This window comes from Vulpes lagopus, chromosome 8 (genome assembly GCF_018345385.1).
Source record: "Vulpes lagopus strain Blue_001 chromosome 8, ASM1834538v1, whole genome shotgun sequence".
Classification (NCBI taxonomy): Eukaryota; Metazoa; Chordata; class Mammalia; order Carnivora; family Canidae; genus Vulpes; species Vulpes lagopus.
In genome coordinates, this window is record NC_054831.1 from 839,443 (window position 1) to 865,754 (window position 26,312).

General features: G+C 69.8%; 2 protein-coding genes across 3 annotated transcripts; both read right to left on the bottom strand.

The window, feature by feature from the left end:
* Positions 1 to 8: 8 nt before the first annotated feature.
* On the bottom strand, positions 9 to 10,684 carry CAPN10 (calpain 10). 2 transcript variants are annotated; one of them, XM_041766264.1, is made up of 12 exons: positions 10,537 to 10,684; positions 8,235 to 8,366; positions 6,898 to 7,094; positions 5,971 to 6,188; positions 4,405 to 4,546; positions 3,623 to 3,789; positions 3,132 to 3,412; positions 2,467 to 2,669; positions 2,078 to 2,333; positions 740 to 939; positions 542 to 587; positions 9 to 346 (listed from the first exon to the last, which is right to left on the bottom strand). In XM_041766264.1, exons 1-12 carry the CDS (start codon positions 10,660 to 10,662, stop codon positions 317 to 319), a joined length of 1,998 nt encoding a protein of 665 aa, XP_041622198.1. In that variant the 5' UTR covers positions 10,663 to 10,684; the 3' UTR covers positions 9 to 316. The 2 variants fall into 2 exon arrangements, with proteins under 2 accessions (XP_041622198.1, XP_041622197.1); XM_041766263.1 differs by having other exon boundaries at positions 9 to 587.
* A 5,838-nt stretch (positions 10,685 to 16,522) lies between these two features.
* Positions 16,523 to 24,688, bottom strand: RNPEPL1 (arginyl aminopeptidase like 1). Its single transcript, XM_041767942.1, has 11 exons — positions 24,030 to 24,688; positions 21,553 to 21,693; positions 21,099 to 21,250; positions 20,580 to 20,696; positions 20,224 to 20,459; positions 19,880 to 19,993; positions 19,485 to 19,597; positions 19,136 to 19,244; positions 18,003 to 18,233; positions 17,786 to 17,928; positions 16,523 to 17,522 (listed from the first exon to the last, which is right to left on the bottom strand). The coding sequence occupies exons 1-11, from the start codon at positions 24,567 to 24,569 to the stop codon at positions 17,235 to 17,237; spliced, it is 2,184 nt and encodes a 727-aa protein (XP_041623876.1). The 5' UTR covers positions 24,570 to 24,688; the 3' UTR covers positions 16,523 to 17,234.
* Positions 24,689 to 26,312: the final 1,624 nt, after the last annotated feature.

Here is a 26,312-nt window from a genome sequence, read left to right on the forward strand (position 1 = left end):
CGTAAACCTCTCAGTATTCAAGTTTATTTATAAAGTTACTTCCTAAAAACGTTGCACATAAATATCTAAACGAGGTTTGTCCTGCTACACGCTCCTCTGCCGCAGGTCGCTCTTGGAGCGGGGGGGCAGGCGCCCCGGAGGGTCCCAGCCACGGAGAACACACCCTCCCGCGGCACCTGCTCCCCACGGCCACCTCCTGGCAGGACGGGGCTCTCGGCCTGGACCCTGCAGCCGTCGCCACGCCGGGGCCGGTGGCACCTCGCCAGGGTGCCCCTGGAAGCCCCAGTCGCCGGGGCTGACGTGGAGGCTCATCCAGTCAGGTTTTCATAACTGCCAGGAAGGAGGACTGCAGGAGGAAGGGGGGCGAGGCTGGGCAGCGGCCGTCCTGGGGTGGCAATGCCGGGTCTGCCAGTCCCCCCGGCCCTCAGGGTGCCTGTGTCCCCGGGCACGGCCCGGCCTGTGGCAGACGTGGCCCTGGGAGGAGCGGGGGAGGCAGCCCCGGGGGAGCACTGGGCCCGCCCCGACTCAATCCCGCACTCACCTCCTGGAGCAGCTGCCCCAGCCTCTCCCGGCTGTGGATGGAGCGCCTGCAGGAGAGGGGACACGGTAGCCCCGGGCCCCCGCCCCCCGCCAGGAGGCCGCTCTCCCAGGTGCTCCTCCCCTGCTGCTGCCCTGCCCGGGCAGGGAGACGGGGAGGGGGACACCAAGACGCTGCGGGAGCCCCCGGCCCGGGCCCCACCTGTCTATCCTGGTGGCGATGGTCACTGTGAAGGCCCCCTCTGTGTCTGGCAGGTAGGTGGAGGGCACAATCCGGTAGGTCCCCGCCGACAGGTGGCACAGCCGGCTCACTTCCTGGGCGTAGCAGTGCGGCACGCAGCTCAGCAGAGGCTCCTGGAGCAGCAGGCAGGGCGCGCCCGGGCCGCCCCCGTCCACCGGAACCTGGGGGACACACGGGCTGACCGGGAGGCCTGTGGCGGGGCTGCTGTGACCACCCGGACCGCTCTCCTCCTCGGTCGGGGGCTTCACTCCCCTCCTGAGGCTGGGACGTCGGGGTCGGGAGGAGCCGCGGCTGTCGGCCTGGATCTCCCAGGGCTCCACGCCCAGGCCGCCCTTGTCACACGCCTGACCCTGACCTCTCCAGGGGGACACCTGCCACCCTGCCAAGCCAGGTTCACATGGCCCGACTCCCGTCAGGGGGGCAGGAGGCCCCAGAATCACCACTGCCCGGGGCTCCTTCCAAGAGTCCTGACTGGCTCCGGGCAGGTTTATGAAAGCTCCCAGACGCCCCCAGATGCAGGATGAGCCCTCCACTCCCAGAGCACAGCGGGTCCCCCACGGGTTCAGAAGCTTCTTGGGGACGTTCCTACCCTTCCTTCTGTCATCTACACCCCAGCCCTCCTCCGGCGCCCACCAGGTCACGGAGCTCGTCGTCCAGGGGCCCCGAGGAGGAGCACAGCGGGGCTGGAGCCACTTCAGTGCGTGCAATCTGGGCACCTGACCTCTGCCCCCGGCACCGTGCCCGGCCCCGGCCCTGCCCCCGCTCGGCTACGTGCATCCTGCATCAGCGCCGGGAGAGCAGCCGAGGCAGAGGAAGGCCTGGGGCGCCCGTGTGACATACTGGCCGCACGTCAGCAGGGACGCACCTCCTCTCCACCCACGACAACTTTCGGTCTGAGGATCCTCCGGGCAGCTGCTCGCCACTGTGTTGGCGGCTGGGACCCTCCCCCTTCCTACTCTTCTGGGGGAGCCGGTGCCGCCGCAGCCTGGTGCCCCCGCTGGTGCCCGCTGCCCGGAGGAGCAGCCCAGGGGTGGGGGGCACGGGGCACGCCCTCGGGCCTCCTGGGCGGGAAGCACCTTCTGGGGGCAAAACTGACCTCGTGACACTTGTGGGCTGGGGGGCGGATGGGGAATGTCACTAATCTAGGACCCCAGCGAGTCACAGACTTCGTGAGACCAAGAACCGGATCCTGCAGGCGACCGGCCAGGCTGGCTGGGCCCCACGACCAAGTCCGCGCCTCTCTGGGGAGCCCGGGCACCCGTGTGGACGCACCCCCATCCGGGAGCGGGAGGAGCTTGCCTGGAAGACGTGGAAGCCGATGGGGCGGCACTGGCTGTCCTGGCAGTGCTGGCGCAGGGTGATCCGGACGCAGCGGGGGCCTGCGCCGTCAGGGACGGCGAGGGGGAAGCAGGGGTTGGTGGGGTAGGAGGCGAAGTTCCTGCTGCCCCCTGCTGTCCGGCCGATCCTCCAGGAGCCGCGCAGCTGCACAGTCTCCCACTCGCCCGCGGGCAGGGCCTCCCCGGGGCCCGGGCTCTTAGCCACCGGCTTGATGGCGCTGCGGGAAGGACACAGCGGGGGCGCTGGCAGGGCGCTCCCCGCACCGGCCACGGACACACCCCGCCCTCCAGGAAGCCGCCCGGGCCGCGTGCCCCTTCCCTCGGCCTGGAGCCCGGCCCTGCCCCTCTCACCTGAGGGAGACTCTCCCACTGGAGAAGACCCGCAGCAGAAACTGCCCCGGCACGTCCTTCAGGAAGGTGCTGGGCACGGCCAGGTAGTAGCCGGGGCCGAGTTCGCAGCGGACGTGCACCTCCCGGTCGTAGGCATGGCACACGGTGCCGGCCACGGGGGGCGTGGACAGGACCCGGGGCAGGCTGACTCGCCGCTTCTCCACCTGCACAGAGCAGCACCGTGTGCTGGGCCTCTCCGACGAGTTAACAGAGGCAAGAACCCAGACCTGGGGGCCCCATGGGGCAGGGGCAGGGGCAGGGGCTGGCTCCAGCTCCAAGTGGCCACCAGCCCAGGGCTCTCCCACGACCCTGGAGGCAGCAGCCGTCCCACACGTGTGCCCACAAATCCTTCTGCTTTGGGAGAGACGAGACCCCCTAGATGGGGCCGTGTCCTGTGCCTCCGGCCGGTCAGCCAACGGCTGTCTTTGTCCCATCTCTCTCTGCCCGACAGACCCGGCTGGGCCAGGCGGAGCTGGGTCTGTGGGAGCTACAGTGGGTCTGTGACCCCAGAGCACCAGATGGGCCGGTGGGAGGCACGCGAGGCTCCCGGGGGTCGCTGGTGTCCCAGCACCCAGACCCTGAGCAGGGAGCCGGGAGCCGGGAGCCGGAAGCCGGGGAGGGGTTACCTTCCAAATATGCAGGCCCACGGCCTGGTAGTCCTCGCCCAGGAGGCTGGCCGGGCTCCACGCGGCACGCTCGTCCCCCGCCAGAGCCCGGGCCCGGCCTGCACCGGCCGCTGCGCGCACCCGGGGCCTCTGCAGGACAGCAGCAAACACCTCGCTGGGTTCCAACACCCGCAGCCAGAATTTGGGGTTGCTGGGAAAGCCGCTGTTGTTCCGACAGCCTCCTGCCGACTGCCCCCTGACCCAGGCCCCGGGCAGCTCCTGAGTGTGGCACAGCGCCCTGTCTAGGGGACCAGCGGGCAGCAGCGTCAGGAAAGGGCCTTCCTGCCACGCTCACCTCCACCGGCCACGGCAGCCTACGGGGGCCACGGTCTCCCGCCACCTCTGGCCGCCTGGGACCGGAGCGCATGAAGCCACCTCTGCACATGCACAGAAGCCAAGGAGCCCAGGGCCTGGGGGTCGTGCCGGGAGCCCCAGCCCGCGCGGGGCCTCACCTGAGTAGAGACTCTGCAGGTGGCCGGCCTCCGTGATGGGGAAGCCAACGGTGACCTCGTCGAACTCCCGGAGGAACTCCTCCTCCTCCACCCAGAACTCTCCTTCCTGCAGCTGCGACAGCAACTCAGACCCGTCGGCGGGGTCCACCCGGCTCCAGCCTTCGCCCCTGGAAGGCAGCTCGGGTCAGTGGCGGCCTCCATCCCCGAGCACGGACTGCGGGGCCCTTCCTCGGGGCGGTCACCCCTCTTTCCCTGAGGCTCCTGCCCCTGGACAGATTTGCCCAGGCTGTGCCCGTCAGCGGGCCAACGACAGATGTGCCCGATCGTGTCAGACGGAGCTGCCGCCGGCCTCCTGGCTCAGGAGCAACAGTCGGATATGTGGACCTGCTGCGGTCAGCCAAGGGGTGCAGACCCCGTGCCCTCCTTCGAACCTAGTGCCCAACGTCAGGAAGACCTGAAGGCAGAGCTGAGCACCGTGACCTGGGCACCGCTGGTCACTCGCAGGCTGACCGGGGAGCCACCATTCCGCGGCGCCTTTCAGACAGGAGCCCAGGGCCTGGGGTTGCCTCGGTCCCAGCCCCGGGCACAGGCCCGGGGCCCACCAGCAGGTGCCGGGGGCCTTGCAGAGACCAGCCACACGCTGTCCTGCCAGCTGCAAACCACCGCGGGCGCTGCAGCCCAGGCACATGCGCGGTTAGGATAGCTGTCCGCTGCACTCAGGCCCCACGCACCCCCTCCCCCCCACCGCCAGCAGCACAGCCCCGGGCCTCACCCACACTCACCCCTCTCTCCAGGGCCCCTGCCAGCAGCGCCGGCCCCAGGGGTTCTGGATCCGCAGCAGCAGGATGCTCTGGCCGGCCCGCCCGGGCAGCTCCCGCACATCAGAGACCACGAAGGCATGGAACTCCCCCAGCTCCCTGGCCCCTGGGTGAGGAACACCGTGCTTGTCGGCAGGAGGTCCCCGAAGCGACTGCACACGCAGCTCTGTCTCCTGCCCTATGGGACGCACTAGCACCGCCCCCCCAGCCTAGCCACGTCAGCGCCCAGTACCCACGGAGCCCTGGGGCCCTCCTCCCGACAGCTGCGCACAAGTGAGCTCAGAGCCACAGCACGGGACCTGGGTTGGGACCGTGGCTCAGCTGCCACAGGCCCGGCAGCTCATTCCCCAGTCGGGGCCTTGGTCCTCGCCCGGGTGGTGAGAGGCCGGCCGCGGGCCGACCAGGCGCCAGGGCCCCGGTGCAGGCCAGTTCTCAAACACGCAGCTACAAGCAGCGTCGCCGGCAGCTCCGTGACGGGCCGGCGACCACCGAGAGCATCTCCTGGCGAGTCCGGCCGGGGGGAAGGCTGGAGGCCCCAGAGGGGAATCAACACCTGCCCGGGCCCTGGGACAAACCATGTGGAAGCGGAGGGGCCCCACCTGGGGGAGAGTGTGGTCCAAAGAGAACCCAGAGGGACGCTGTAGCCGCCACCCTGGGTGACTGCCCGAGTCCCCCGCCCTGGGACACCTCAGTGGGATCCAGCTGAGCGCCAGCAGCCCCCTCTTGGCCTGGGTGTCTGCAAAGCCTGGGGTGCTGAGAATCAGCCCTGCCCACCCCAGGGGCCGCGGACGCTGACCCTGAGGGGAAGCATTGGTGCTGCGTCCGGCGCATCAGCACGGCCCTCTGCGGGCGGCCCTCGCCTCCCAAACGGGGTGGTGGACCCAAGCCGCACAGCCTTAGCTGCACACGTGTCTGTTTATCTCTGCGTCTGTGCTCTTGGGCCCTAAGCTCCGTTACGAACGTCATTCTAAACGTGAGCTGTTATGCGTCAAGACGTTCAGTAACGTGAGGAACCGAAAAGACTAACTGTCGGGCGTTAAGGGAAAGAGCAAGAGAACACGGCAGCTCCGCCAGGAACCAGGTGCCGACGGTGTACAGAGCACCTGACCAAGCGGCACGTCGTGCAAGAGGCGACACGCACACCTGCTGGTGGAAACCCGGAGGTCCACAGAAAGTCAAAACAGCTGTTTGTGTGGCATTTTTCTTTCGACAAACTCCAATGAGCATGAACATCCCTGAACTGAAAACCTGAGCGTTGACTTTGGCAGGTAACCGGTGGGCGAGAGGTGCAGCCACCCCGTCTCCTAGAGTCCGTGGGGCGGCTGCTGTGGCACAGGCTCAGCCTCACCCTACTGGTGAGTTGGGGAGAAAGGACAAAAGGTCAAGGGAAAGAGGGAGCCTCCCTCTGGAGGACGGGTGGCAGGGGAAGGTCGCACGCCAGACACCAGCTGCGCAGGACAAGCGTCTTGTTTCCCCCTGGCTCTGGGGGGGACCCAGAGAACAAGCCCGTGGCCCCAGCCCCCTCCTTACCTGCTCTGGGGTTGAGCACTGAGCAGCTTATCAGACAGCGGTCCTTGAGGCTGAGCAGCTGCCGGCAGGTCCTGTGCTCCGAGCCGCCAGGCCCAGCCTGTTGGCCACTGGTTCTCGCCACATCCTTCAGGTTCCACCTTTCCGCCAGGCCACCGGTGAGGTCCACCAGGGCATCTGCCACCTGCCCTGCCCACAGGTGCTCATAGCACCCATAGATCCTAGGAAGACAACCACAGGAGTGAGCCTCGGGCACTGGGGCACGGCGCCGCCTGTCTTCCAGCCCTGCGTCTGCAACACCCCAAATCAGCTCACCCCCTACTTGAGTCGCTCTTTACTCCTGCCTCGTCCTCACCAGGAAGGGACAACACCTGACCCTCAAAGGCCATATGGCCCAGCGGCCCAGCAACGCCCTGCGGCCTCCAGCGCGGACACAAGCGCGAGGCGGTGTGGGGCTCCGGGCTGTGAACACCCGCTCCTCCACCCTGGCCGTGGACGGAGGCGCACTGACGTCGCCGCAGCCCCATCAGCGAGTGCAGTGCGGCCTCCTCAGGAAGGCTGCGCAATGCACTCCAGGAGGGAAGTGCTGCGATTCAGACCCAGGGTGAGCGTCTCGGTCTCAGGCAGGACAATAAATAAGCACTGAGACCCGCGTGGCTTCGCTCGTCCCATGGTCTGCAGTGGTGAGTGATGCACATCCTCTCTCTGGACTTGACGGCTCCACGCCTGACTGTGAAGCGAGGGCAGGGAAAGGGGGACAGGGGGGGCAGATGCAACACGGGCCACGTCTCAGACTTCCTGCCTCGGGACCGGTAGCCCCACCCCAGGCCTGGCTGCCAGGTCCCTGGAACGGACGGGGGCGCCGCAGCCCAGGGAGACGGCAGACGTGCTCCCCAGGCCCCCACCCCCCCGAGCCTCCGGCACGCGTACTTGGCGTAGACCTTCTCCAGTAAGGGAAGCCAGAACACATCCTCTCTCTGGCACCGGGAGAAGCAGAGTCTCCCTGCAAGACAAGGCAGACGGTCATCTATGGTCACCTCCACCCAGCGTCCAAATTGCCAAACTCGACAGGTAAAGGAGCCACGGTACGTTTGGTCACACCAGCTCGGCTGTCCTGGAGGAAAGACCTACCACGCACAGGGAGAGGCAAAAGGAGGGCATGAGAGACAACGCACGCAGTGCTTCCCAAGCATCGTCACCGGAGCCGCTGCGCGGTACCCGCTGTTCCGCCGGGGGCCCTACTCTGATGGACACCTGGATGTCAGTGTCTGTGCGCAACCCAACTGTCACGCAGGAAACAGACTTTTCAGTACAACACGTTGGGACCACGGGAGGGAGCCAAGTGTGTCCAAAAGCTTAAAGCCAACCATGATGTCCTACGGACCCAATAAGGTCTCGACCCAAATCTGAAACAAATGTGACTTCCATAGGCAGTTCTCCACGGGGCGGGCCGCACGCGGCAGTCACAGCGCCCCCCAGCTGCGGGCTGGTGCCTCGGGGACTCCGCCAGCACCTGGGCTGAGGCGGTCACTGCAGGCTCTGGTGTTCTGGCCCCACAGCAAGCAGCGCCGGCTTGGCACCCAGACAGACTGGTCCCGGCCCTGCAGCTGACTAGCTAGGACCAGGGTAACAAGGGCTTTAGGGCCCTCGTTTGTAAGCAAGGGGCAAGGCCAGCGAGGCCTGTGAGAGCGAAGGCCAGTAACTGTGGTGCTGAGCAGGGCTGAGCAGGGCCTGGGGACTTGGGAGTAGCTGTCAACGCTGCAGCCCTCGTCTACCAAGTAGCAGCCAAACGCAAAGCTGTGAATGCCCCTGGGGAAGCGGCCCGAGCAGGCCTTTATACCTGTGCTGGCTGTCTAGCACCTAGTACGGTTTTAATCACCTTTTGCCAACTTAGACTCAAAACTCTTTAAAAAAAAAAAACCAACTAGCCAAGGAAACTTACTCCAACCCAGGGGCATTGGACCCCTCAGCCAACCCTGCCCTACTCTAGGCTGGCGTGCTCCTCTTTTCCTCCCAAATGCTCCACCTGCACCAGAACCCAGGACTCAGGAGGGCAGAGCAGGGCAGAAAGCACGGGCACTGGAGCCCTGGGGACCCGCGGACAGTGTCTGCACCTCGGAGGCCCTGCGGCCCCGAGCAGAGCTCCCTCTTCCCAGCAGCCACGCTGGGCGACTGCAGCACAACCCACAGAGCAGGAGCTGCAGCTGCCCTGCCTCTTGCTTCCTTCCTGTGTGGTGCAGACAGGAAGGCTGCCCCGCCACAGATACCTGGTCCAGGAGGTACTGGCTCTTCTGCAGGGCGGCGCAGGCACACAGGAGCCAGCAGTCTCCCAGCAGCCCTTGCTTCACCTGGCCCTCCTGCGGGTTATCTGCAAACAGCCGCGGCGTGGCACAAATCTCCTGAAACAAAGCACATCACCCAGTTACATCCCGTCTAAAAATAAGAACACAGGATCTAGGCGACAGGCACTGGGGATGAGCCTTTGTGGCCCACGTAGCCTGAGAGGGGAGGGGGAGCAGCTGGCCTCTGGCAGCCACGATGTCAGCCCTCCTGGGGCAAAAGCCCAGCTCTGGATGAATCCCACCACCCCCTTCTCCAAAGAGCTAGCCCTGGCCCTAGACAACAGTTTAGATTTAAATTCATAACAGCAAAGCCCAGATGGGTCCTCCAGAGTGCTGGAGATCAGGCTCACTCCCCCCCCCCCTCAGGGTACTTTGTACTGTCCCCTTTCTCTTCTGCTCACTTCCATGCCCCGCCCCTGCCTGGTCCACACCCCACGAGCTAGGGACCTTGCTAAGGACCTTGCTGGAAGCTCGCTCAGAAGCGGCCCCACCTAACCCGCTCTCCTGCCTTCAGAGGTTCCCCAATGTCTCCCACCCCTGCAGGGAGAATTGCATCAGCAGAAGGCAGAGCGAGAGCCCCGCCCTCTGTAAGGGACTATCCCCTGCAGTACTTCCCCTGGAGGCTCCCTTTGCTGACAGACTTCTTGAAAGAACAGCCCTTCCTTCCTCCCTCCGTCCTCCCTCCCTCCTGCTCACTCAGCACGGTCACCTGGCAGCATCAGAACAGTGGGTCCTGGTGCAGTCACTCTGGAAAAGTGTGGAGGTTCCTCAAAGAGTTAAAAATAGACCTGCCCTACGACCCAGCAATTGCACTGCTGGGGATTTACCCCAAAGATTCAGATGCAATGAAACGCCGGGACACCTGCACCCCGATGTTTCTAGGAGCAATGTCCACAATAGCCAAACTGTGGAAGGAGCCTCGGTGTCCATCGAAAGATGATGGATAGAGAAGCTGTGGTCTATGTATACAATGGAATATTCCTCAGCAATTAGAAACGACAAATACCCACCATTTGCTTCGACATGGACGGAACTGGAGGGTATTATGCTGAGTGAAGTAAATCAACCGGAGAAGGACAAACATTATATGGTCTCATTCATTTGGGGAATATAAAAAATAATGAAAAGCAATAAAAGGGAAAAGAGAGAAAATGAGTGAAAATATCAGGAAGGGAGACAGAACATGAGAGACTCCTAACTCTGGGAAACAAACTAGGGGTGGTGGAAGGGGAGGAGGGCGGGGGGTGGGGGTGACTGGGTGACGGGCACTGAGGGGGACACTTGGCGGGATGAGCCCTGGGTGTTACGCTGTATGTTGCCAAATCGAACTCCAATAAAAAAAAAATTAAAAAAAAAAAAAAAAGAACAGCGGGCCCCTGTGCAGGCCCCGCAGGCCCGTCTTGGCTCCCATGGCTGCACGGGACCCCGCCGTCCTTCCACCCCCTGCCTGCGGCTTCTCCACGCCACCTGCCCGGGCCCCCGCTTGAACCCGCTGGTCCCCTCAAGGCTTGCCTCCAAGCCGTCTCTTCTCCAGACCCACGTTCTCCCGGGATACTCGGGGCCCAGGCACAGACCCCGTTACGGTCCCGGTGCCCAGATGGAGCCTCCAGCCCTGGGCTTCCCGAGTGCCCGACCCTCCTGCCCACCTGTCTGCTGGCCGCTCTGCCTGCACCTGCGAGAGCAAACCCGAGCGCCCCAGCGCCTGCCAGTGTCCCCCCCGCTCTTGCAGGCTCAGCTCTGGAGCCCGTCCTTGACCCTCGCAGCATCCCCTCTGCTTGCAACCGGCCGCTGAAGCTCATCAGCTCCGCTCCAACCTGCTGCTGGAGCCCACCCACGGCGCGGGGCCCTGCGCCTTTCTCCGGGGTCACCGCGGGGTCAGCCCGCCCCCGGCCGGCGGGAACGACGAGCTTCGTGACCGCAGGCCTGCGCACACCCCTGGGGCCAAAACCCTCCAACGCCCACACTGTGCCCCGAATGCACGTTCCACGCACGCGGCCCCGGCTCGGCCCCTGCACGGCCCCTGCACCCTGCGGGCCTTGCTCGGCGGAGAACCCGCTTCCAAAGACGCCCACGCGCCCCGGGCCGGGGACCCCTGCGCCGCCGCCTCCGACGTTCACGCGTGAAAGCGCGGGGCGCAGGTCCGCGGCGGCCGGGCCCTCCCGGGGCGGGCGGGGTCACGCGCGGCTCCCAGGGACCCCCCGCCCGAGGCCGGGCCCCGCGCCCCCACCTGAGGCCGCCGCCACGTGATGTCCTCGCGGAACTGGGCCAGCGGCGTGGAGAAGCTGGACAAGAGCGAGGAGTCCGAGGCGGGGAAGTCGGCGTCGCGGAACAGCTCCCTGGCCGGCGCCCGCATCCCGCGCCCCGGCTCCCATGGGCGGCCCCGGGAGGAGCGCGCCCGCCCGGTCGCCGCGGTAACCGCCGGGCCACGTGACGCAGCGGCGCGCTCGCGCGAGAGCGGCGGAAACGCGAGCTCCCAGGGGGCGTGGCTCCCGAGCCCGGCTCTCGCGAGACCGCGCCGCCGTCGCCCCGGCTGCGCGAGAATGTCCCCGGGCGGCGTCCGGGAAGGGAGCCCGGTCGCAGCTCAGCCCGCGCAGGCCGGCGGGACTCGCGTCCTCGTGTTCTCGAGTCCTCGAGTCCGGCGTCGGGCCGCTCGGACTGGCGGGCTCCCGGGGCTGAAGAGGCCTCCTGGGCCGAGGTCGGGGCGTGGACTACAGGTCCCAGCATGCCGCGCCGCCTCCCAGAATGCGCCGCTGCTTCCGGCGCGCGGCGGCCGCACAGCCTGTTGGGGGAGGAGCCGGGGAGGCGGCGGCGGCGGGCGGGGCCGAGGGCTGGGCGGCCGGGGACGCTGTCCCGAGGCCAGCGGAGACCAGACGCACCGGACCCTGCGCGGGGCAGGGGGGAGTCCGCGGCGGACGGCGGGGCAGGCAGCGACATGCTGGACGTGCTGCGGGGGCGACGGCGCGGCTCTGGCCGCCTGCCTGCGTGCTCCCGGGGCCGCCCGAGCCGCCGCTTCCTGCTTCCCGGGTCGGACGGCGGCCAGCGGAGGTGTCGGTCCGCCCCGCCCCCCGCCGCGGCCACGCCCCCCGCCGCGGCCCCGCAGCCACGCCCCCGACGTAGCCACGCCCCCGCCGCGGCCACGCCCCCCGCTGTGGTTTGCGCGGATACTCCTCCTCCCCCTCTCCCCCTCCCTCCCCCTCCTCCCCCTTCCTCCTCCCTCCCCCTCCTCCCCCTTCCTCCTCCCTCCCTCCTCCCCCCTTCCTCCTCCCCCCTTCCTCCTCCCCTCCCCCTCCTCCCCCTCCCCCCCTCCCCTCCCCCCTCCCTCCCCCTCCCCCTCCCCTTCCTGCGCAGCCCTGCAGCGGGAAGCTCCAGCTGGAGTCACAGAGTCACCCCCCAGGTGTTTGGGGAGCCTGGGGTTCGCAGCCCGCCGAGGTTCTAGGAAGGGCTGCGTAGGTCAGCAGTGGTCTCTGGGAGGCCTGGCTCCCCGCGGCTCTGCCTCCCGAGGCGGGGGCTGCCCTGGGTGCTCGGGACTGCTGGGCCCAGGGGCTGCGCTGTGGCTACAGGGCGTCCGGAGAGGCCCGGGCCCTGCTGCAGGTCGGGGTCCTGAAGGCGAGCGCTGAGGTTCCTCCTGCCCTGGGATGCCAGGCGGTCCCCCGCACAACACGCCCGGGTGCTAGCCGCAGGTCGGGGCCAGCCCAGCCACCCGGGCTCTAGGGGCCCTCGCGGGGCCTGGTGGCGTCGGGGGCTGCGCCCATGCCGGAGACTGGCCGGGACCCAGGTGTCCCTTCTGCAGCCGCACATCTCTTCCCCGTTCAGCGGGCAGTAAGCAGGCACTGCCTTCTGGTGGGGACGCGGACACCAGACACTGGTGTCCTGCCCACACGTCCCCCAGGCCCCAGGGAGAGCTCAGGGCACGGGGGCTGCACCCAAGACTGCCCCCTCCACTAGGCCCCGTGCCCCCCTGACGCTGCCTGGCCAGCCGGAGCCCGACGCAGGTGAGCAGCAGAAGGCATCTGGGGAGCCAGGCCTCGCCCGCACAGGGCCAGTGTCCACCAGGAGCGAGGGCCCCGTCCGAGGCGAGGGACGCAGGAACAGCCCTCCGGGGGGCTGTGGGACTTCCCGCCACCTGCCCGGGGCACGCCGGGTGCCAGCCCTTGGAGGCGGCCCTGGCTGCCAGCGCGTGGGGACGTGGTCGCAGGAACTGCTGCGGTCGGCTTGTGACCGCTGGGGAACATGCCAGGGCCACGTGCGCAGACTCCAGAGCGCAAAGACGAGGACCCCGATGGCGTCCCAAGCCCCTGAGCCCGGCCCTCGGATCGTCCGCCTCGGGATTCCGGGTCCTCGGTCGCAAACAGCCGTGCAGCCCGAGGAAACTTTGACGCCTTCGTGTAAGGATCATGCAGAGACCCGTAACTCCGTCCTGCCGCGCGTCAGGTTGCCCCAGACCTGGGCCCTGATCACGTCGCGGTTTACGTGGGCCAGGGGTGTGCCTGCAGCACCCACAGAGGGTCTCGGGATGGCAGGGTGTCGGCCTGGAGCCTGCTGCAAGGGAGGAGCCTCGTGGAGCTGCTTGGTGGCGGCTGGCGTCTCCTGGAGCGAGGGAAGGGGGCGGCAGCGCCGTGGTTGGGGGTGCACCTGGAGTGTCCTGCTGTCGTTTCCTCGACGGCCCCCTTCGCTGGGAGGGAGCCCCGGCACAGCCCCCGCTCCTGGCAGAGAAGCTGTGAGCACACCCTAAGGACCCTGGGGGGGGTGCGGGGCATGTGCAGGGACTGGAAGAGCCGCTTGGGGGCCTGTGGAGGGTGGGGAGGGGGTGGCGGCCCGGGGCTCCCACTACCCTGGGGTCCCATGCTGTGGGGTGGGCCGGGAGGAGGTTTTCGGGCCCATGGTGGGAGGGCGAACCAGACCCAGGTTTTGAACCAGCGAAGGACGAAGATTTAGAATCTTTGGAGGTGCTGGGTCACTGGTCACAGGGTCACGGGTCACAGGAGTCGGGGAGGGGGATGCCGCAGGACGGTGGTGCCAAGTGAGGCCGCCCGGGGGCGCTGCGGAACGGGAGAAGGACTGGCTTAGGTCCCCGTGGTTTGGGGAGGTCACGGGACTCCCAGCAAGAGAACCGGCTTTGTTCAGGGACGTGCCTTGACTTGGGCTGGCGGTTCTCAGTTCCGCCGCGGGCCTCAGTCGCAGGACAGATTGTGGCCCACGGAGCCGCGCTGGCCCCGGGTCCCCCCCAGCAGCCAGAAGGGGGCCCAGCGTCCTGGTCCCGCAGGCCGCGGGGCACCTGCTCCTGGGCGAGGCCGTGTCTGGGACTCTCCAGATGCGGGGACACTGCGGGGGGAGGTCCCGCAGCTCAGCCAGGCCCGCAGCGGACAGGACAGGCAGGAGCAGCCTCCCCCGGGGCCACCCCAGCGCTGACGCTGCGCGGGACTGAGGGACAGTGGACAGCCAGGCGGCCACCCAGCAGGTCCCTGAGCCCGCACCACTCTCAGGTCCCCTGAGCGAGGGTGCTCCCAGCTGCTCTTGGCCTCTGTATCAGCCGCCAAGCCCAGGAACGGGGGGACCATGCAAAGTGCGCGGCCGGCCCCGCGGCGGGGGGGGGGTGGTCGGTGAGGGCCTGGGCCGCGGGGGGCGGTCGGCGAGACACCGTCAGAGAGCACAGACTGCGTGGAGTGGACAACGGGTCCTGGAAGTCGGGTCTCCCGTTCCCCCGCTGGAAGGTTCCAGCTGAAGGACCTCCCGGGCAGGGGCTGGGACGGGGCCACCGACGGTTCCCCTAGAGAAGCGGGTCGCGCTCCTCTGAGACGCGGCGTGGAGTCCGCATGGTCCTCGCACATCCCAGAGGCACGTGTCACTGTCCTGCGTTAGGACCAGGAGCCTGAGCTTCAAAGGGAGGAGGTGGTGGGCCGGGAGGGCCGCCCCGAGGTCGGGGTGGGGGGCACACGGGGGCGCCCCAGGCCCGGCAGGCCCGGCGCACTCTGCTCACTATGGCACAGGCACGGATCCTTCCCCGGTGATGTAAGTTGATTTTTTTTTTTTTTCCAAATAAAGATAATACCAGCTCCTGACAGGAACGTGCCCCCGAGTACTGCTCTAGAGCCTTCCTTGTGCCACGTTCCAGCCCCCGAAGCTTCCCCGCACTGATCTCTCTCCTGAGTTTTTCCTTTTTGAGGGGCAGGGGGTGCCTCTATCCTCGCGATGGCTCCCTAAAACCACTCCGGAGCCGCTGGGCCGATCTCCCCCGTAGGCCTCCGCATCCCGCAGGAGCAGGCCCGTTTCACGGCGGAGGACCTGGAGGGGCTCCCGGCAGCCTGGGGCACCGCACACAAGCCCACGGCCACCCTCCTGCCGTCCTCAAGTGTCCCCTCTCCTCACGGCCGCACCAGAGCCCATGCTCGAGGCCACTGCCAGCCCCTTTCTGGATGTCACTGCAGCTGCCCGACTGCTCCCTCCTCTGTCCCCAAAATGCTGCTGTGTCCCAGCGTCTGCCCTCGGCCCCGCGGTGGGTGCGACTGCCACTCGTCACCCCCTTGGGTGCACGTGGTGGGAGAGGCTGTGCGTCTCCAGCGCGTGTCCTCGGCCCGGCCGGCATGAGCCCCTCCCCGGCTCTCGCTTATCTCTGGCCAAGTGCCTGGAATGTTCCAGATGTGCCCTCCTTCGTGGTCCCTGAGGAGCCACGGTGACGGGAGGCCCACCCCGCCGCCCGCCCGCCCGCAGCACGAATGAGAAACAGCCCTCGTTCAAGACGCAGATCTCCCGGGTTGTGGCCGACCGTGACTTAGCCCGTGGCCCGGAAAGCGGCCCCAGGGAGGGTGCCGTGGCCTGGGCTGGCGGGGCTGGGACCGGAAGCTGGGACGTGGCCACGGTGTCACGCGGTGGCGAGGCCCGGCGGGGGCGGTGACTCACAGGGCAGCTGGTGCACGAGAGCCCGGGGCCGGCGGGCGCAGTGGCGCAGCGGCCACGGGCAGTGTTGAGCAAGACGCGACAAGGGGGAGCCGGGTCGGGCGGGATCCCGGTGCCACGCTGTGGGGAACGGGGGTCCGAGGCCAGGGATGTGGGGGCTGCAGGGCTGGGAGCCGGGCAGCGGGGGGCCAGGCCAGGCTGCCGCTGGGGCAGTGCTGGGGACGTGGCCGTCACCCGCCTCATGGCAGGGGGTGCACCCAGAGGGCCCCCGGGAGGCCCGTGGCCGCAGAGCTGCAGGCGAGTCTGAGACCAGGGCCTGGGGCGGGAGAGGCCGGGGTAGCTGGGCCCGGGGACGGCCTCCTGAGGCCCGGTGGACCCGCTCTCGCGGGGGCTGTGCAGGGCGCTAGGGCAGGACTGCGGGGCGCCCCGGGTGCCCCCCTCGGGGTTGCTGCTGCAGCGCCCGGGCCTGCTCCCTGCACAGCGGGGCGCGGCCTCCAGGTCACAAGATCCTGGGCCCCGCTTAGCCCTGGCGCCAGTCCCGCCATCCCGGGGACCCTGGCGTCCTGACCGCGTGGGGGCCGGGCCGTCTCCCAGGACGAGGGCTCTGGAGCACAGAGCAGCTGACGGGATGTGGGTGACCTGGCGGCGGGGCGTGGGGCCGGGTTCTCCCCCCACCCCGGGTACAGCGGGGCTCTGGGCCTGGGCCCGGCCGGCGGCTGAGCGGGCCTGTCCTCTCCTGGCCCCGCGTGAGGCCACCTGGGGGCTGCCCCGTCAGCTGGGTGGTGCGGGATCGTGAGCCTGGACCCAGCCTTGGTCTCAGAGGCTGCCTCACTCCCACCGCCCGCCACCCAGTCGTCCCCTGGGGACCCCCAAGTGGAGGGGGGGCCTCACTCCCTCCTCTGGGCCCCCCCCATGCCCGTCACCTCTGCTGCACCTGTTGCTAGTGGTTGTTCTCAGCCCCCTGCCCTTGGCCATCCCAAACTGGCCGCCGCCACGCACCCCTGCCTTCGCCCCAGCCTGGGATGGGGGCTGCTGCTGAGGAGGGCCCAGAGCGACCGTGGTGACAAGTGGCCTCTGCTGTGGTGTTCGAGGGTCAGCGGGGAAGGAGCAGAGGGCCCAGGGCCCGGGAGGGCGGGGTGGCTGCTGCAGGGAAGGACCTGGGGCCTCTGAGGGCAGAGCTGGGAGCGGCCGGAGCGCAGAGGGACGGCCTTCAGCCCCTCGGCACCCGGTCGGAGGACAGGCCCTGCGCGCTCCAGACCCCAGCGCGGGGGAGCCCAGTGCACGCGGAAGATGCGTTGGGTGAACAGGCCGGGAGGCTGTTTGCAGAGTGGAGGTTTAATGGGACAATCGCGGTGACCCTATTGCAGCGGTCCCCCGGGGTAGCCCAGCTCGGGCTGCCGGGGCCCCCAGGCCTCTCCCCGCACGGTGGGCCTAAAAAGAGCACCAGCACCACCTGCTCTCTTCCCTTGGGGTGTTACAGCCACGAGGCAGACTGTCCTGTCCCACTTCCCCTGGGGCCCGGGACCCCGTGTTCCCTGAGGGGCTAAGGCTTTCCGGGGACCCCTCCCCAGGGAGGTCCGCCCTCTCCTCAGCGTCCCCTGACCCTACACTACAGGCGTGTCTGCGTCCTCGTCCTTCTGCCAGGGGCCAACGGAGGCTGCCGACCCCAGGGGCGGGGTGCGGGGCTCCGCGGGGTGGAGGCGCGCTGTGGGGACGGTGCAGCCTGGGCTTCCCGGCAGGCGTAAGGCACAGTGTGGCGGTCGCCGTGGGACTGCAGGGCTGTCACCCCAAGGGCAGTGCCCGGCGGTCAGTGTCGAGACAGGGAGGCATGGCGTGCGCCGGCCGCTCGGGGCCTGCAGTGCAAGAGAGCCGGGGGGACCGGGTCCACGGGCAGCGCCGGCCACGAGGAGGTCCCTGGAGAGCCCGCGGGAGGGTGCGTGGGCCCCGGCAGAGCTCAGGCCCAGGGCCGAGGCACAGTCAGGGCGGGCCCGGGCCGCAGAAGGCACAATCGTGGCGTCTGGGAGGTCAGGCCTAGGCTGACACGTTGACGTCCCTGAGAGAAATGGCGCTGCTGGGGGCCTCGTCCCCGAGCAGCAGGGCTGGCGCGTCCGCGTCCACCCCCGAGTCCGCTGCGGCACTGGCCTGCTCCGCGCTGGGCTCGGCGCCGGGGCCCAGGCCCTGGGACAGGATCTGCTGGATGGTCCTGCGCAGGTTGGGGTGCAGCCGGCCCTGCGTCTGGTAAAACACCTCCAGGGCAAAGGACTTGAGCGCGCCGGTGCAGAGGTCCTCGTACAGCGGGATGGTGTACATGCGGGACATCTGGGGACGGGGGCACACTGAGGCCTGGCCCCCCCCCACGCTGCCCCCAGCCCCACCCTAGACGACTTCTGCAGGGGCGGAGGGGGGCCCCGGACAGCCCCGGGCCAGGCCACACCGTGCTCCCAGCCCTCCCAGCCCCCTGAGGACGGGTGGGGTGCAGGCTTGTCAGTGCTGTGCGCCCCCAGGGGCAGCCCAGGCCCCGCCTCTCCCCCGCCCCGTTCTGCTGGATGCCCAGCCCGTGAGGTAGAACCAGGCGGCCGTACCTGGCTCTCGAGGAACCGCCGGACCCGGTGGAGGTCGGGGTAGTAGTCGTTGCGGACCACGATCTGCAGCCAGCGGATGCGGATCTCGGCGTTCATCGAGTCCAGCAGGGAGGAGTAGCACTTGGACAGGCTCATCACCACCTCTGCGGGGCCACGGGCAGGTCAGGGCCGGCAGACACCCCCCCGCAGGTCCCCCCCCCCCAGCCTCGGGACCCACCCTGGGGCAGCGGGGACCCATCCAGGAGCCGGTCCAGGAAGAGCGCCGTCTGGAAGGTCCTCCACTTGGAGATGTCGATGGCACTGGCCGAGGCGGCGGCCTGGTCCAGAGGCTCCGCGGTCCAGAGCTGGAAGAGGGCCTCCACCGGCCGAGTCAGGCTGGATCCCTGAGACAGGTCCGGCTCGGCCAGCGGCGGGCCCGTGGCGTTGAGCCAGCGCTCGAACTCCAGCCCTGCGGGGGAGAGGCCATCCTGCGGTGCCCACGCAAGCCGGCTTGCCCGGGAGCCCCAGGGCAGAGGCGGTCAGGGGAGGCCTGGGTCGGCTCCAGCACCTGCCACCTCGAGCCTCAGGAGCGGCTCCGTGGGAGGCCGGGGGACACACTGGTGACGGGGGTCCCCTGCCCGCCGCGCCTCTCGTGGGTACCCGACAGCCGGGCACTCTGAAGCCGACCTCGGCGCCGGGGTGTGGAGGGGCGCTAATGGAAGGAGGGGTGTGGGGGCTGGCCGGCGGCCCGCCGATGAACCCACAGTCCTGCTCTAAAGCCCTGGGCCGCTCGGGGGCAGGCGCTGTCTGCTCCCCACCCCAAAAGCGTTTGGTGCACCCACCAAGACTTCCACGACAGGCACCCTGCCCAGACTGTCGCCCGCCCCGGCCCCAGCCACACCTCACTGCTCCCAGCAAGTCTTGGCCTCTCCCCAGACATCAGACCCTTCCAGGCTCCCCTCTGGCCTCAAGCCCTTGGACCCCCCGAGACGTCTTTACATGCATCGCACGGTGGGGGGGGGCAGCCAGCCTCAGGCAGCTCTGAGGCACACCTCCCTCTGCCCAAGCCACCCTGCCCCGGGCCCTTCGCACGTCCTGCCTGGCTCAGCCTGTTCACCACGTGCCCCCTCCTCCGGGAAGCCTCCCGGGCCCCGTCAGGACGGGAAGCACCCTCTCCTCCCTGCACCGTGGCGTCCCAGCCTGAGGCTCACAGCATCCAGCTAGGGTTGGCTGGAGGAGGGAGGCTGAAGCCAGGGGCCTTTCCCGGGGGCAGAAGCGGCCGTAGAGCGCCCCCCACCCCTCCGCACAGCCGCGGCTCCCCTGGGGGGCGAGGGCCAGAGGTCACGGACACGCGGCCGGCGCGGGCCTCACCTGCCCGGCAGTCCACGCTCTGCTCCTTCAGCTCTGGGAAGAAGCTCAGGAAGGAGTCCAACAGGTCCTGGGCGACCACGCTGGTGAACTTGTACTTCTCCACGTAGGCCTGCGCGGGTCGGGGCGTCAGCAGGCCCGGGGGCTGGGCACACCGCCCCCCACCAGAGCGGCACCCACGGGGCCACGTGGGCCTTGCCGGGCGGCCGGAACCCCGGGAGGGAGCTTGAGGGAGCAGGCGGTGCCGCGCACTGCTGCTCTCAGGGCGCCCGACTCCCCGCCACGCCACCTCCGGCGGGGGGCGCTCAGGGTGGGCGGAGGGCAGGGCCTGCCCGGGGAGAGGGGTGCTCACTCGGAGAAAGTCGTCAAAGCGCTGGGGGTCTCCGCAGAGCTGGGACAGGTAGTACACGAAGCAGTAGCCCTTCTCGTAAGTAAACAGGTTCATCAGGTGGCTGGGATTCACTCCTGCAAGGGGGACACGGCTCTGGGCGGCGCCCCTGCCCTCCCGGGCCCCGGGGGGGGGTCCTCACATATCCCAGAGGCCCCGGGGGTGTCTGCACATCGTGGTGGCCGGCGCTCAGAGCCCGTGGGAGGCAGGGGCAGGCTGGGGGAGCCTCAGCGAGGCCTTCTGAGGGCTGGGGGCACCCGGCGCTGCCGCGATCCAGCCAGGGGCAGCGAGGGGCGGAGGGGAGGTCCCGAGGAGCGACGTCTGCAGGGCCCAGGGCGGGGCCCAGCGGGAGTGGGTACCTGGCTCCAGCTTGACCTGCAGCTTGCTCACTGGGCTGTCCTCTCCGAGGAGCTTCATCTGCCTGTGTAGGGCATCCAGGCGGAAGGCCGTCTCCAGACAGGTGAAGGCAGCCCCTGGACAGGGGCGGGGCGACGGGGGCGGGAGGGGGCAGGGGCGGCCTGAGCAGCGGGCAGATTCGAGGCTGCCGGCCAGGCCCCCCATGCCTGAGCCCTGCGGCGCTGACCCAAGGCCGTCCTGCTGGACACACGCATGGCAGGGGACCCCACCCCGGGCACAGGCTGGGCTCTTGGCCCCTTGCTGGTGCCGCCCGCCCCGTCCGCCCCAGGCCGGCTGCGGGCAGTACCGTAGGTCTCGGTGGTAATACGGCGCTGGGCGTAGGTGGCCAGGCCCTCGCTCAACCACATCTCCTCCCACGTGGCGTTGGTGACGGCGTTGCCGAACCAGCTGTGGGCCACCTCGTGGATGACGTCGATGACCAGGAACTCGTCGCTCTCCAGGATGGAGGAGATGATGAAGGTGAGGCAGGGGTTCTCCATGGCCACGATGGGGAAGGAGGGGGGCAGGAAGACGATGTCGTACCTGCCCGGGGCGCGAGGGCGGGCAGGTGACCGTGAGAGGCGGCCCCAGGTCCTCGGGAGGCTGGGAGTTGCCCTCTGAGCCCCGTGCGGCCAGCCGGGCTCCCCGTGCCCCAGGACCTACCTGCCCCACATGTAGGGCCCGTACAGCCGCTCCGCCGCGCTCAGCCACTGCTCCACTGCGCCCGCCAGCTTGCTGGTAGCCGTGGGCAGGAGGCACGGCTCGGCCCACACGCGGCTCCTAGCACGGGCGGAGAGGGTGGGCAGAGGCCGAGGGGCCCCCGCCCCGCGCACCAGCGGGCCTCCCCTCCGCGTCTGCCCCCAACGCCGCCCGCACCTCGGGAAGCGCCCAGCCTGCCGCCCGCTGGCCCACCTCCCTCGAGCGCACACCCTTCCCACGGCCACGGGCAAGCCCCAGGCTGAGGGGTTCCTCCTGTCGCCAAGTTGAGAAAATGCACGCGAGCCTGCGGGTGCCTGGGGTGGGGTGCAAGGAGCCCGGCAGGGATGGCCTGGGGGGCGGGCAGGGCCGGTCCCCGCAGTGTGGGGGTCCCCATAGGCCTCACGCCCAGCCCGTGGTGGGACTTCCCCAGGGCCGGGGCTGTGGGCAGCAGTGGCCACAGGGAGCGAGGGGCAGTGGCCCTACCTAGGCCCGATGTCTGCCGGCTGCAGGTCCCCGGCCACGAGGGCCACGAGGTAGGCAGGCACAGGGTGTTCCATGTGGAAGCGGTAGACGCCCTCCTCCTCCACGTAGCTGCTCTGCGTGGCGCTCATCAGCACCTGCACCCCCGACGGGGCCTGCGTGGCAGGAGGCCCACCCGTCAGGGCAGCCGCGTCCTTGATGGGGAACCCCGCTCTCTGACCCCCACAGCTCGGGTCAGGGAACTCCACATCCCCCATCAGGGCACCCCACGTCCGTGATGGGAAATCCCGGCCTGCTGTCGGGGCGACCCGTCTCCCACGGCAACTCCACACAGCGGCTCCGCAGAAGGGAGCCCCACGACCTGGGCCCGGGAGCCACATCCCTGGCAGGCCGCCCCCCGCCCCCGCCCGCACGGGGCTCCCTTCGGAGGAGGCAGGCGGGCCCGGCGCACGCTGACCTTGACGACGGCAGAGTAGGTGCACTTGACCGCGGGCGTGTCGAAGCAGGGGAAGAAGGAGCGGTTGCACACTGAGTGGCCCTGGGTGAAGACGAAGGGCTTGGCGTTGCCGTAGGTCAGCTCGGGGTCCAGCCACCAGATCTGCGGGGGCGGTGGGCAGGGCCGGTCAGCAGCCAGCGCCGGGGGTCGGGCCTGCCCATCCCCATCGCAGCGGGGCCGCGGCCCCTCTCCCAAGCGCGGCACAGAGAGCGGCACGTGGGGACGCCAGGACCCCCTGCCACCCGTGCCTTGCTTCCGGGAAGCTGCGCAGGTTTCCTGGAGAGAGCAGGGCCTTAGCAGCGGCCCCAAACCTGTGGTCCCTGGAGCAAACTGGATTGTTCCTTGTCCACTTCAGTGACCCAGCACACAAGGGTCCTCCCAGGGCCGTGACGGAAGGACGCCCCCGCCCCGGCCAGCCTCTGCCAGGGACGGGTCCGTGGAGTCCACGGCTGCTGGCCACGGGCAGCGGCTCATGCCAAGATCACAGGCGTGGTGGGCGCCACACCCGGGGGGCTCCTTCCCCGCAGACCACAGGCCCCAGACCCCCGTGGATTCCCGGGCCTGGCAGGGCGACCCGTCCGGTTCCGGCCAGACTCCTGCCAGGGTTCACAGGCTTCTTTAAAACTTCCTCTGGCTGCGAGGTCTCCGTCCCCTCACTATGGGAAGCCTGCAGGGGGATGGTCTTTCTCCGCTGACCTCCCGGCTGCCCCCGATGTGCACAAGGCCCGGCTGGGGAGCCCGTTCAAAACTGCAGCCTCGTGGGCCCCACCCCAGAGCCTCCCGGGGCACGACCCAGGAGTCTGCATTAAGGAGCCTCTGCAGTGGGTCCTTGGTCCACACTGGGGACAGGCCCCCGCAGTCCCCAGACCCTGTCAACCTCACGTTCCCCTCTCACACCTGCTCCCCGACTCCTCCCTTCCCTGGGGCCCTCCCCAGGCTGCGCCCAGCTCAGGCCTCCTGTTCCCACCACCCTTGTCCACCTCTCAGCCCGGCCAGCACTGGTCTGTCTGCCCTTTGCCTAGCAGAGACCAATGGGGTCCCGAGTCCTCCCTGGGGCACAGTAGCTGGGGGGCTAGTGGAGGATGCAATGGACTCCAGATGCCGCAGAAGAAATCTGTTCTTGCTGGGGTCGGGTTGGGGTGGGGGGATTCAGGAACAGGATGCAAGAGACATCCCAGAGTCTGCAGCACCCCAGACTGCCTGTGGAGGTGTGGGGACCCATGCCCAGGCAGCTGCACCCTCGCCTGGCACACGAGCAGGCTTAGGGATCTAGGCCTGAGTTCTAGACAAGCCACGAAGAGGACAGGACTCCATGCACCAGCCCTGAGCTCTGTGGTGTTCATGCGTGATGGTGGGTGCTCGGGGTCAGCCGCCAAACCGTCTGTCATCTGCAAGTGCTCCAGCTGCACTATCCGTGGGGACCATGACACCCCTCCCTGCTCCAGCCACCCAGGTCATAGAAGGCCCAGGGACAGTGGCTGCTCTTGCTGGCCTCACCCTCTATCCCCAGCAGCCTGTGGGGGGGTCCTGACCCCAGCATCCCACCGGTCGTGGGCTTGAGTGGACCAGACGCAAGGGCTCCAAGCTCACAGATCGAGGCCAGGGAGAAGCACATCTCTCTGTTCTGGCCGCCGTGCTGGGAGGCATATATGCCACCTGTCAGAGCCCCAGGTGACCTGAGCAGGAGGCAGGGGCCAACCCAGCAGGCCGGCAGCCAGCACACCTGTGGGAGCTCGCGCTAGGAAGTGAGGCGGCGGGGCCTGCGGGGGGTTCCTGGGGATCGGGCAGGAAGCACGGACACGGGTGTGTGTCTGGTCTGGGCTCTTCCCACCTTAGTCGATGACCTGGCCTGATGCCACCTACAGCCCCCTGTCCACGTGCATGCTCGGGGCAGTGACAGCTCGAACCTCCCAGGGCCTCCCAGAGCGGGGGAGAGTCGTGTCACTTGTGTGTGGTCCCCATGGGAACCCAGGGAACCCCAGGCTGCAGGGATGAAACCGCGGCGGACGGGGTGCTGCAGCCGCGCTGCCTGACCTGAGCCACTGGGCTTTCCGGGAGAGCCTGGGGGGCAGCGGGTGCGGGATTCGTGCTGGGATTCGGGGGCACCTGCCAGTCCTCACCCCGGGGGGCCCAAGGCCCTGCGGCCCACCCGGCCCTCTGTGGCTCTGGCGGCCGAGCCGAGTCCCCAGAAGAGCTGGGCCACGCGCAGGCCGCCCACACCGGGCACCACCCGCCGGCCTGCCCCAGCGCCAGGAGCAGCCGCGCGTGCACCGTGCAGCGGCCTGGCCGCGGGGAAGCCCTGAGCGACTGCGGGAGGAGCCTCCGCCCCCCTGGGCCGGCAGCAGGACGGCGGCGCGGGCTCCCGGGGCTCCCGGGGCTCCCTCTGGGACTCCGGGCCGGTCTCTCCGCAGCCCCCCCCCCCCGGCCCGCGGACTCACGGCGGGGGCGTCGGTCGAGGTGTAGCGCAGGATGACCTGGAAGGGCTGGTGCGCCTGCAGCTCGGGCGGCAGCGTGACGGTGAGCGACGAGCCGTAGTCGGTGAACGGGTCCACGCGGAAGGCCAGCGGGCGGCAGGCGGGCTCGGCGCCCGGCGCCTCGGGGAAGGCGGGCAGCGGCGGCGGCGGCGGCCCGGGCCCCGCGGCGGCGAAGGCGAAGGCGCAGGGCGGCTCGGCGGCGGCGGCGGCGGCGGCGGGGGCGGGGGCGCGGCGGAAGGCGGCCGAGTGCAGGCGCAGGGCCGGGTGCGCGTCGAGCACGAGCGCGGGGGGCGCGGGCCGCAGCGCGCACAGCTCGAGCACCAGGCACCCCGCCAGCTCGCGCGCCTCGGGCCGCAGCTCCAGGCCCAGCTGCAGGTGGCGGAGGCGGAAGAGCTGCGCGCTGGAGGCCGAGGCCACGTCCAGGGCGGGCGGCGGCTCGGGCGGCGGGCGGGCGGGCGCGGCCTCGGCCCCGGGCGCCTTGCAGCAGCAGCACTGCGCCGCCATGGCCCCCGCGCTAGGTGAAATCCATGGGCGGCGGCCGCGCCGGGCCGGGGGAGCGGGCGAGGGGCCGGGCGGCGGCGGCGGCGGCGGCGGCGGGGCGCGGGCACAACAGGAAGTCGCGCCGGGAGCCGCCCGGCCCGGCCCCGCGCCGCGCACCGCCCCGCTCGGGCTCCGCTCGGCCGCCGCCGGGGGCGCTGTGCGCGGGGCCGGGCCGGAGCCGGGGACGCCGCGCGCTCGGGAGCGGGGCCGCGGGGCGCGGGGCGCGGGGGGCGGCGGCGAGGGAGCCCGGGCGGGCAGCTGAGGTCCGGGCGCTCCACGGGGGGCAGGAGGAGCCGTGCGCGGGGGGCCGGGGGCGCGGGGGAAGGAGCCGTGCGCGGGGGCCCGGGGCGCTCCACGGGGGGCAGGAGGAGCCGTGCGCGCGGGGGGCGGTGGCGAAGGATCCGTGCGCGAGCCGGGCAGCCAAAGTCCAGGCGCTCCACGAGAGGCCGGAGGCTCCGGGGCTGTGCGCACGGGGGCGCGGGGGGCGGCGGCGAGGGAGCCCGGGCGGGCAGCTGAGGTCCGGGCGCTCCACGGGGGGCCGGGGGCCGGGGGGCTGTGCGCACGGGGGCGCGGGGGAAGGAGCCGTGCGCGGGGGCCCGGGGCGCTCCACGGGGGGCAGGAGGAGCCGTGCGCGCGGGGGGCGGTGGCGAAGGATCCGTGCGCGGGGGGCCGGGGCGCGGGGCCCGGTGAGGAAGGAGCCCGAGCCGGGCAGCCAAAGTCCAGGCGCTCCACGAGGGGCCGGAGGCTCCGGGGCTGTGCGCACGGGGGCGCGGGGGGCGGCGGCGAGGGAGCCCGAGGCGGGCGGCCGAGGTCCGGGCGCTCCACGAGGGGCCGGGGGGCTGTGCGCACGGGGTCGAGGGGCGAGGGAGCCGTGCGCGGGCAGCTGAGGTCCGGGCGCTCCAGGAGGGGCCGGGGGGCTGTGCGCACGGGAGCGGGTGCGCGAGGTGGCGAAGGAGCCGTGCGCGGGGGGACCGGGGGCGCGGGGCGCTCCATGAGGGGCCGGGGGAGCTGTGCGCACGGGAGCGGGGCGCAGGGCGCGGGGGGCAGTGGCGAAGGAGCTGGGCGCGGGGGCCTGGAGGTCCGGGTCGCTCCACGAGGGTCTGGGGAGCCCGGGACGCAGTGCGCACTGGACAGGGGGCGCGGGGCGGGGATTGGCGAAGGAGCAGTGCCGGGGGGAGCCGAGGTCTGGGGCGCTCCACGAGGGGCCTTAGAGCCGGGGACGCAGTGCGTGTGTCCGGGGGCAATGCGAGGGGTGGTTAGGTGGGTTTCAGCGCTGGGGAGCTGTAGGCGGGGCGCCGGGTGCAGAGGGTGCGCTGGGTTCTGGGGACACCTGCAGGCCGAGCAGCCTCCCAAGCCCTGTGCTCTTCTCACCTGGCACCTCGGGGTCCTGGGGGCTAGGTTCCCGGGCAGGGTGCAGCCTTGGCTTCCCCAAACCCATGAAGTGTATACACCCGCACCCCACCCCCATGAGACCAGTGGTCTGTGTTGTGGGGCTGGGGCCCTTGGGGGGCCTTGGAGCTGCCCTTAGGTGAGGGAGTGCCAGTCAGGTGCGGTTCTTTAGATTTCAGTGAAATACAGTTAGGAGCTTAGTTCCTCGCGGGTGTAGCCATATTCAAGGTCTCCCCGAGCACGGGGTACTGTGTGCTTAGTGGCAACCGTATGGGACAGGGCGGCTGTTCCATCATCGCAGAAAGGGCCGTTGGACAG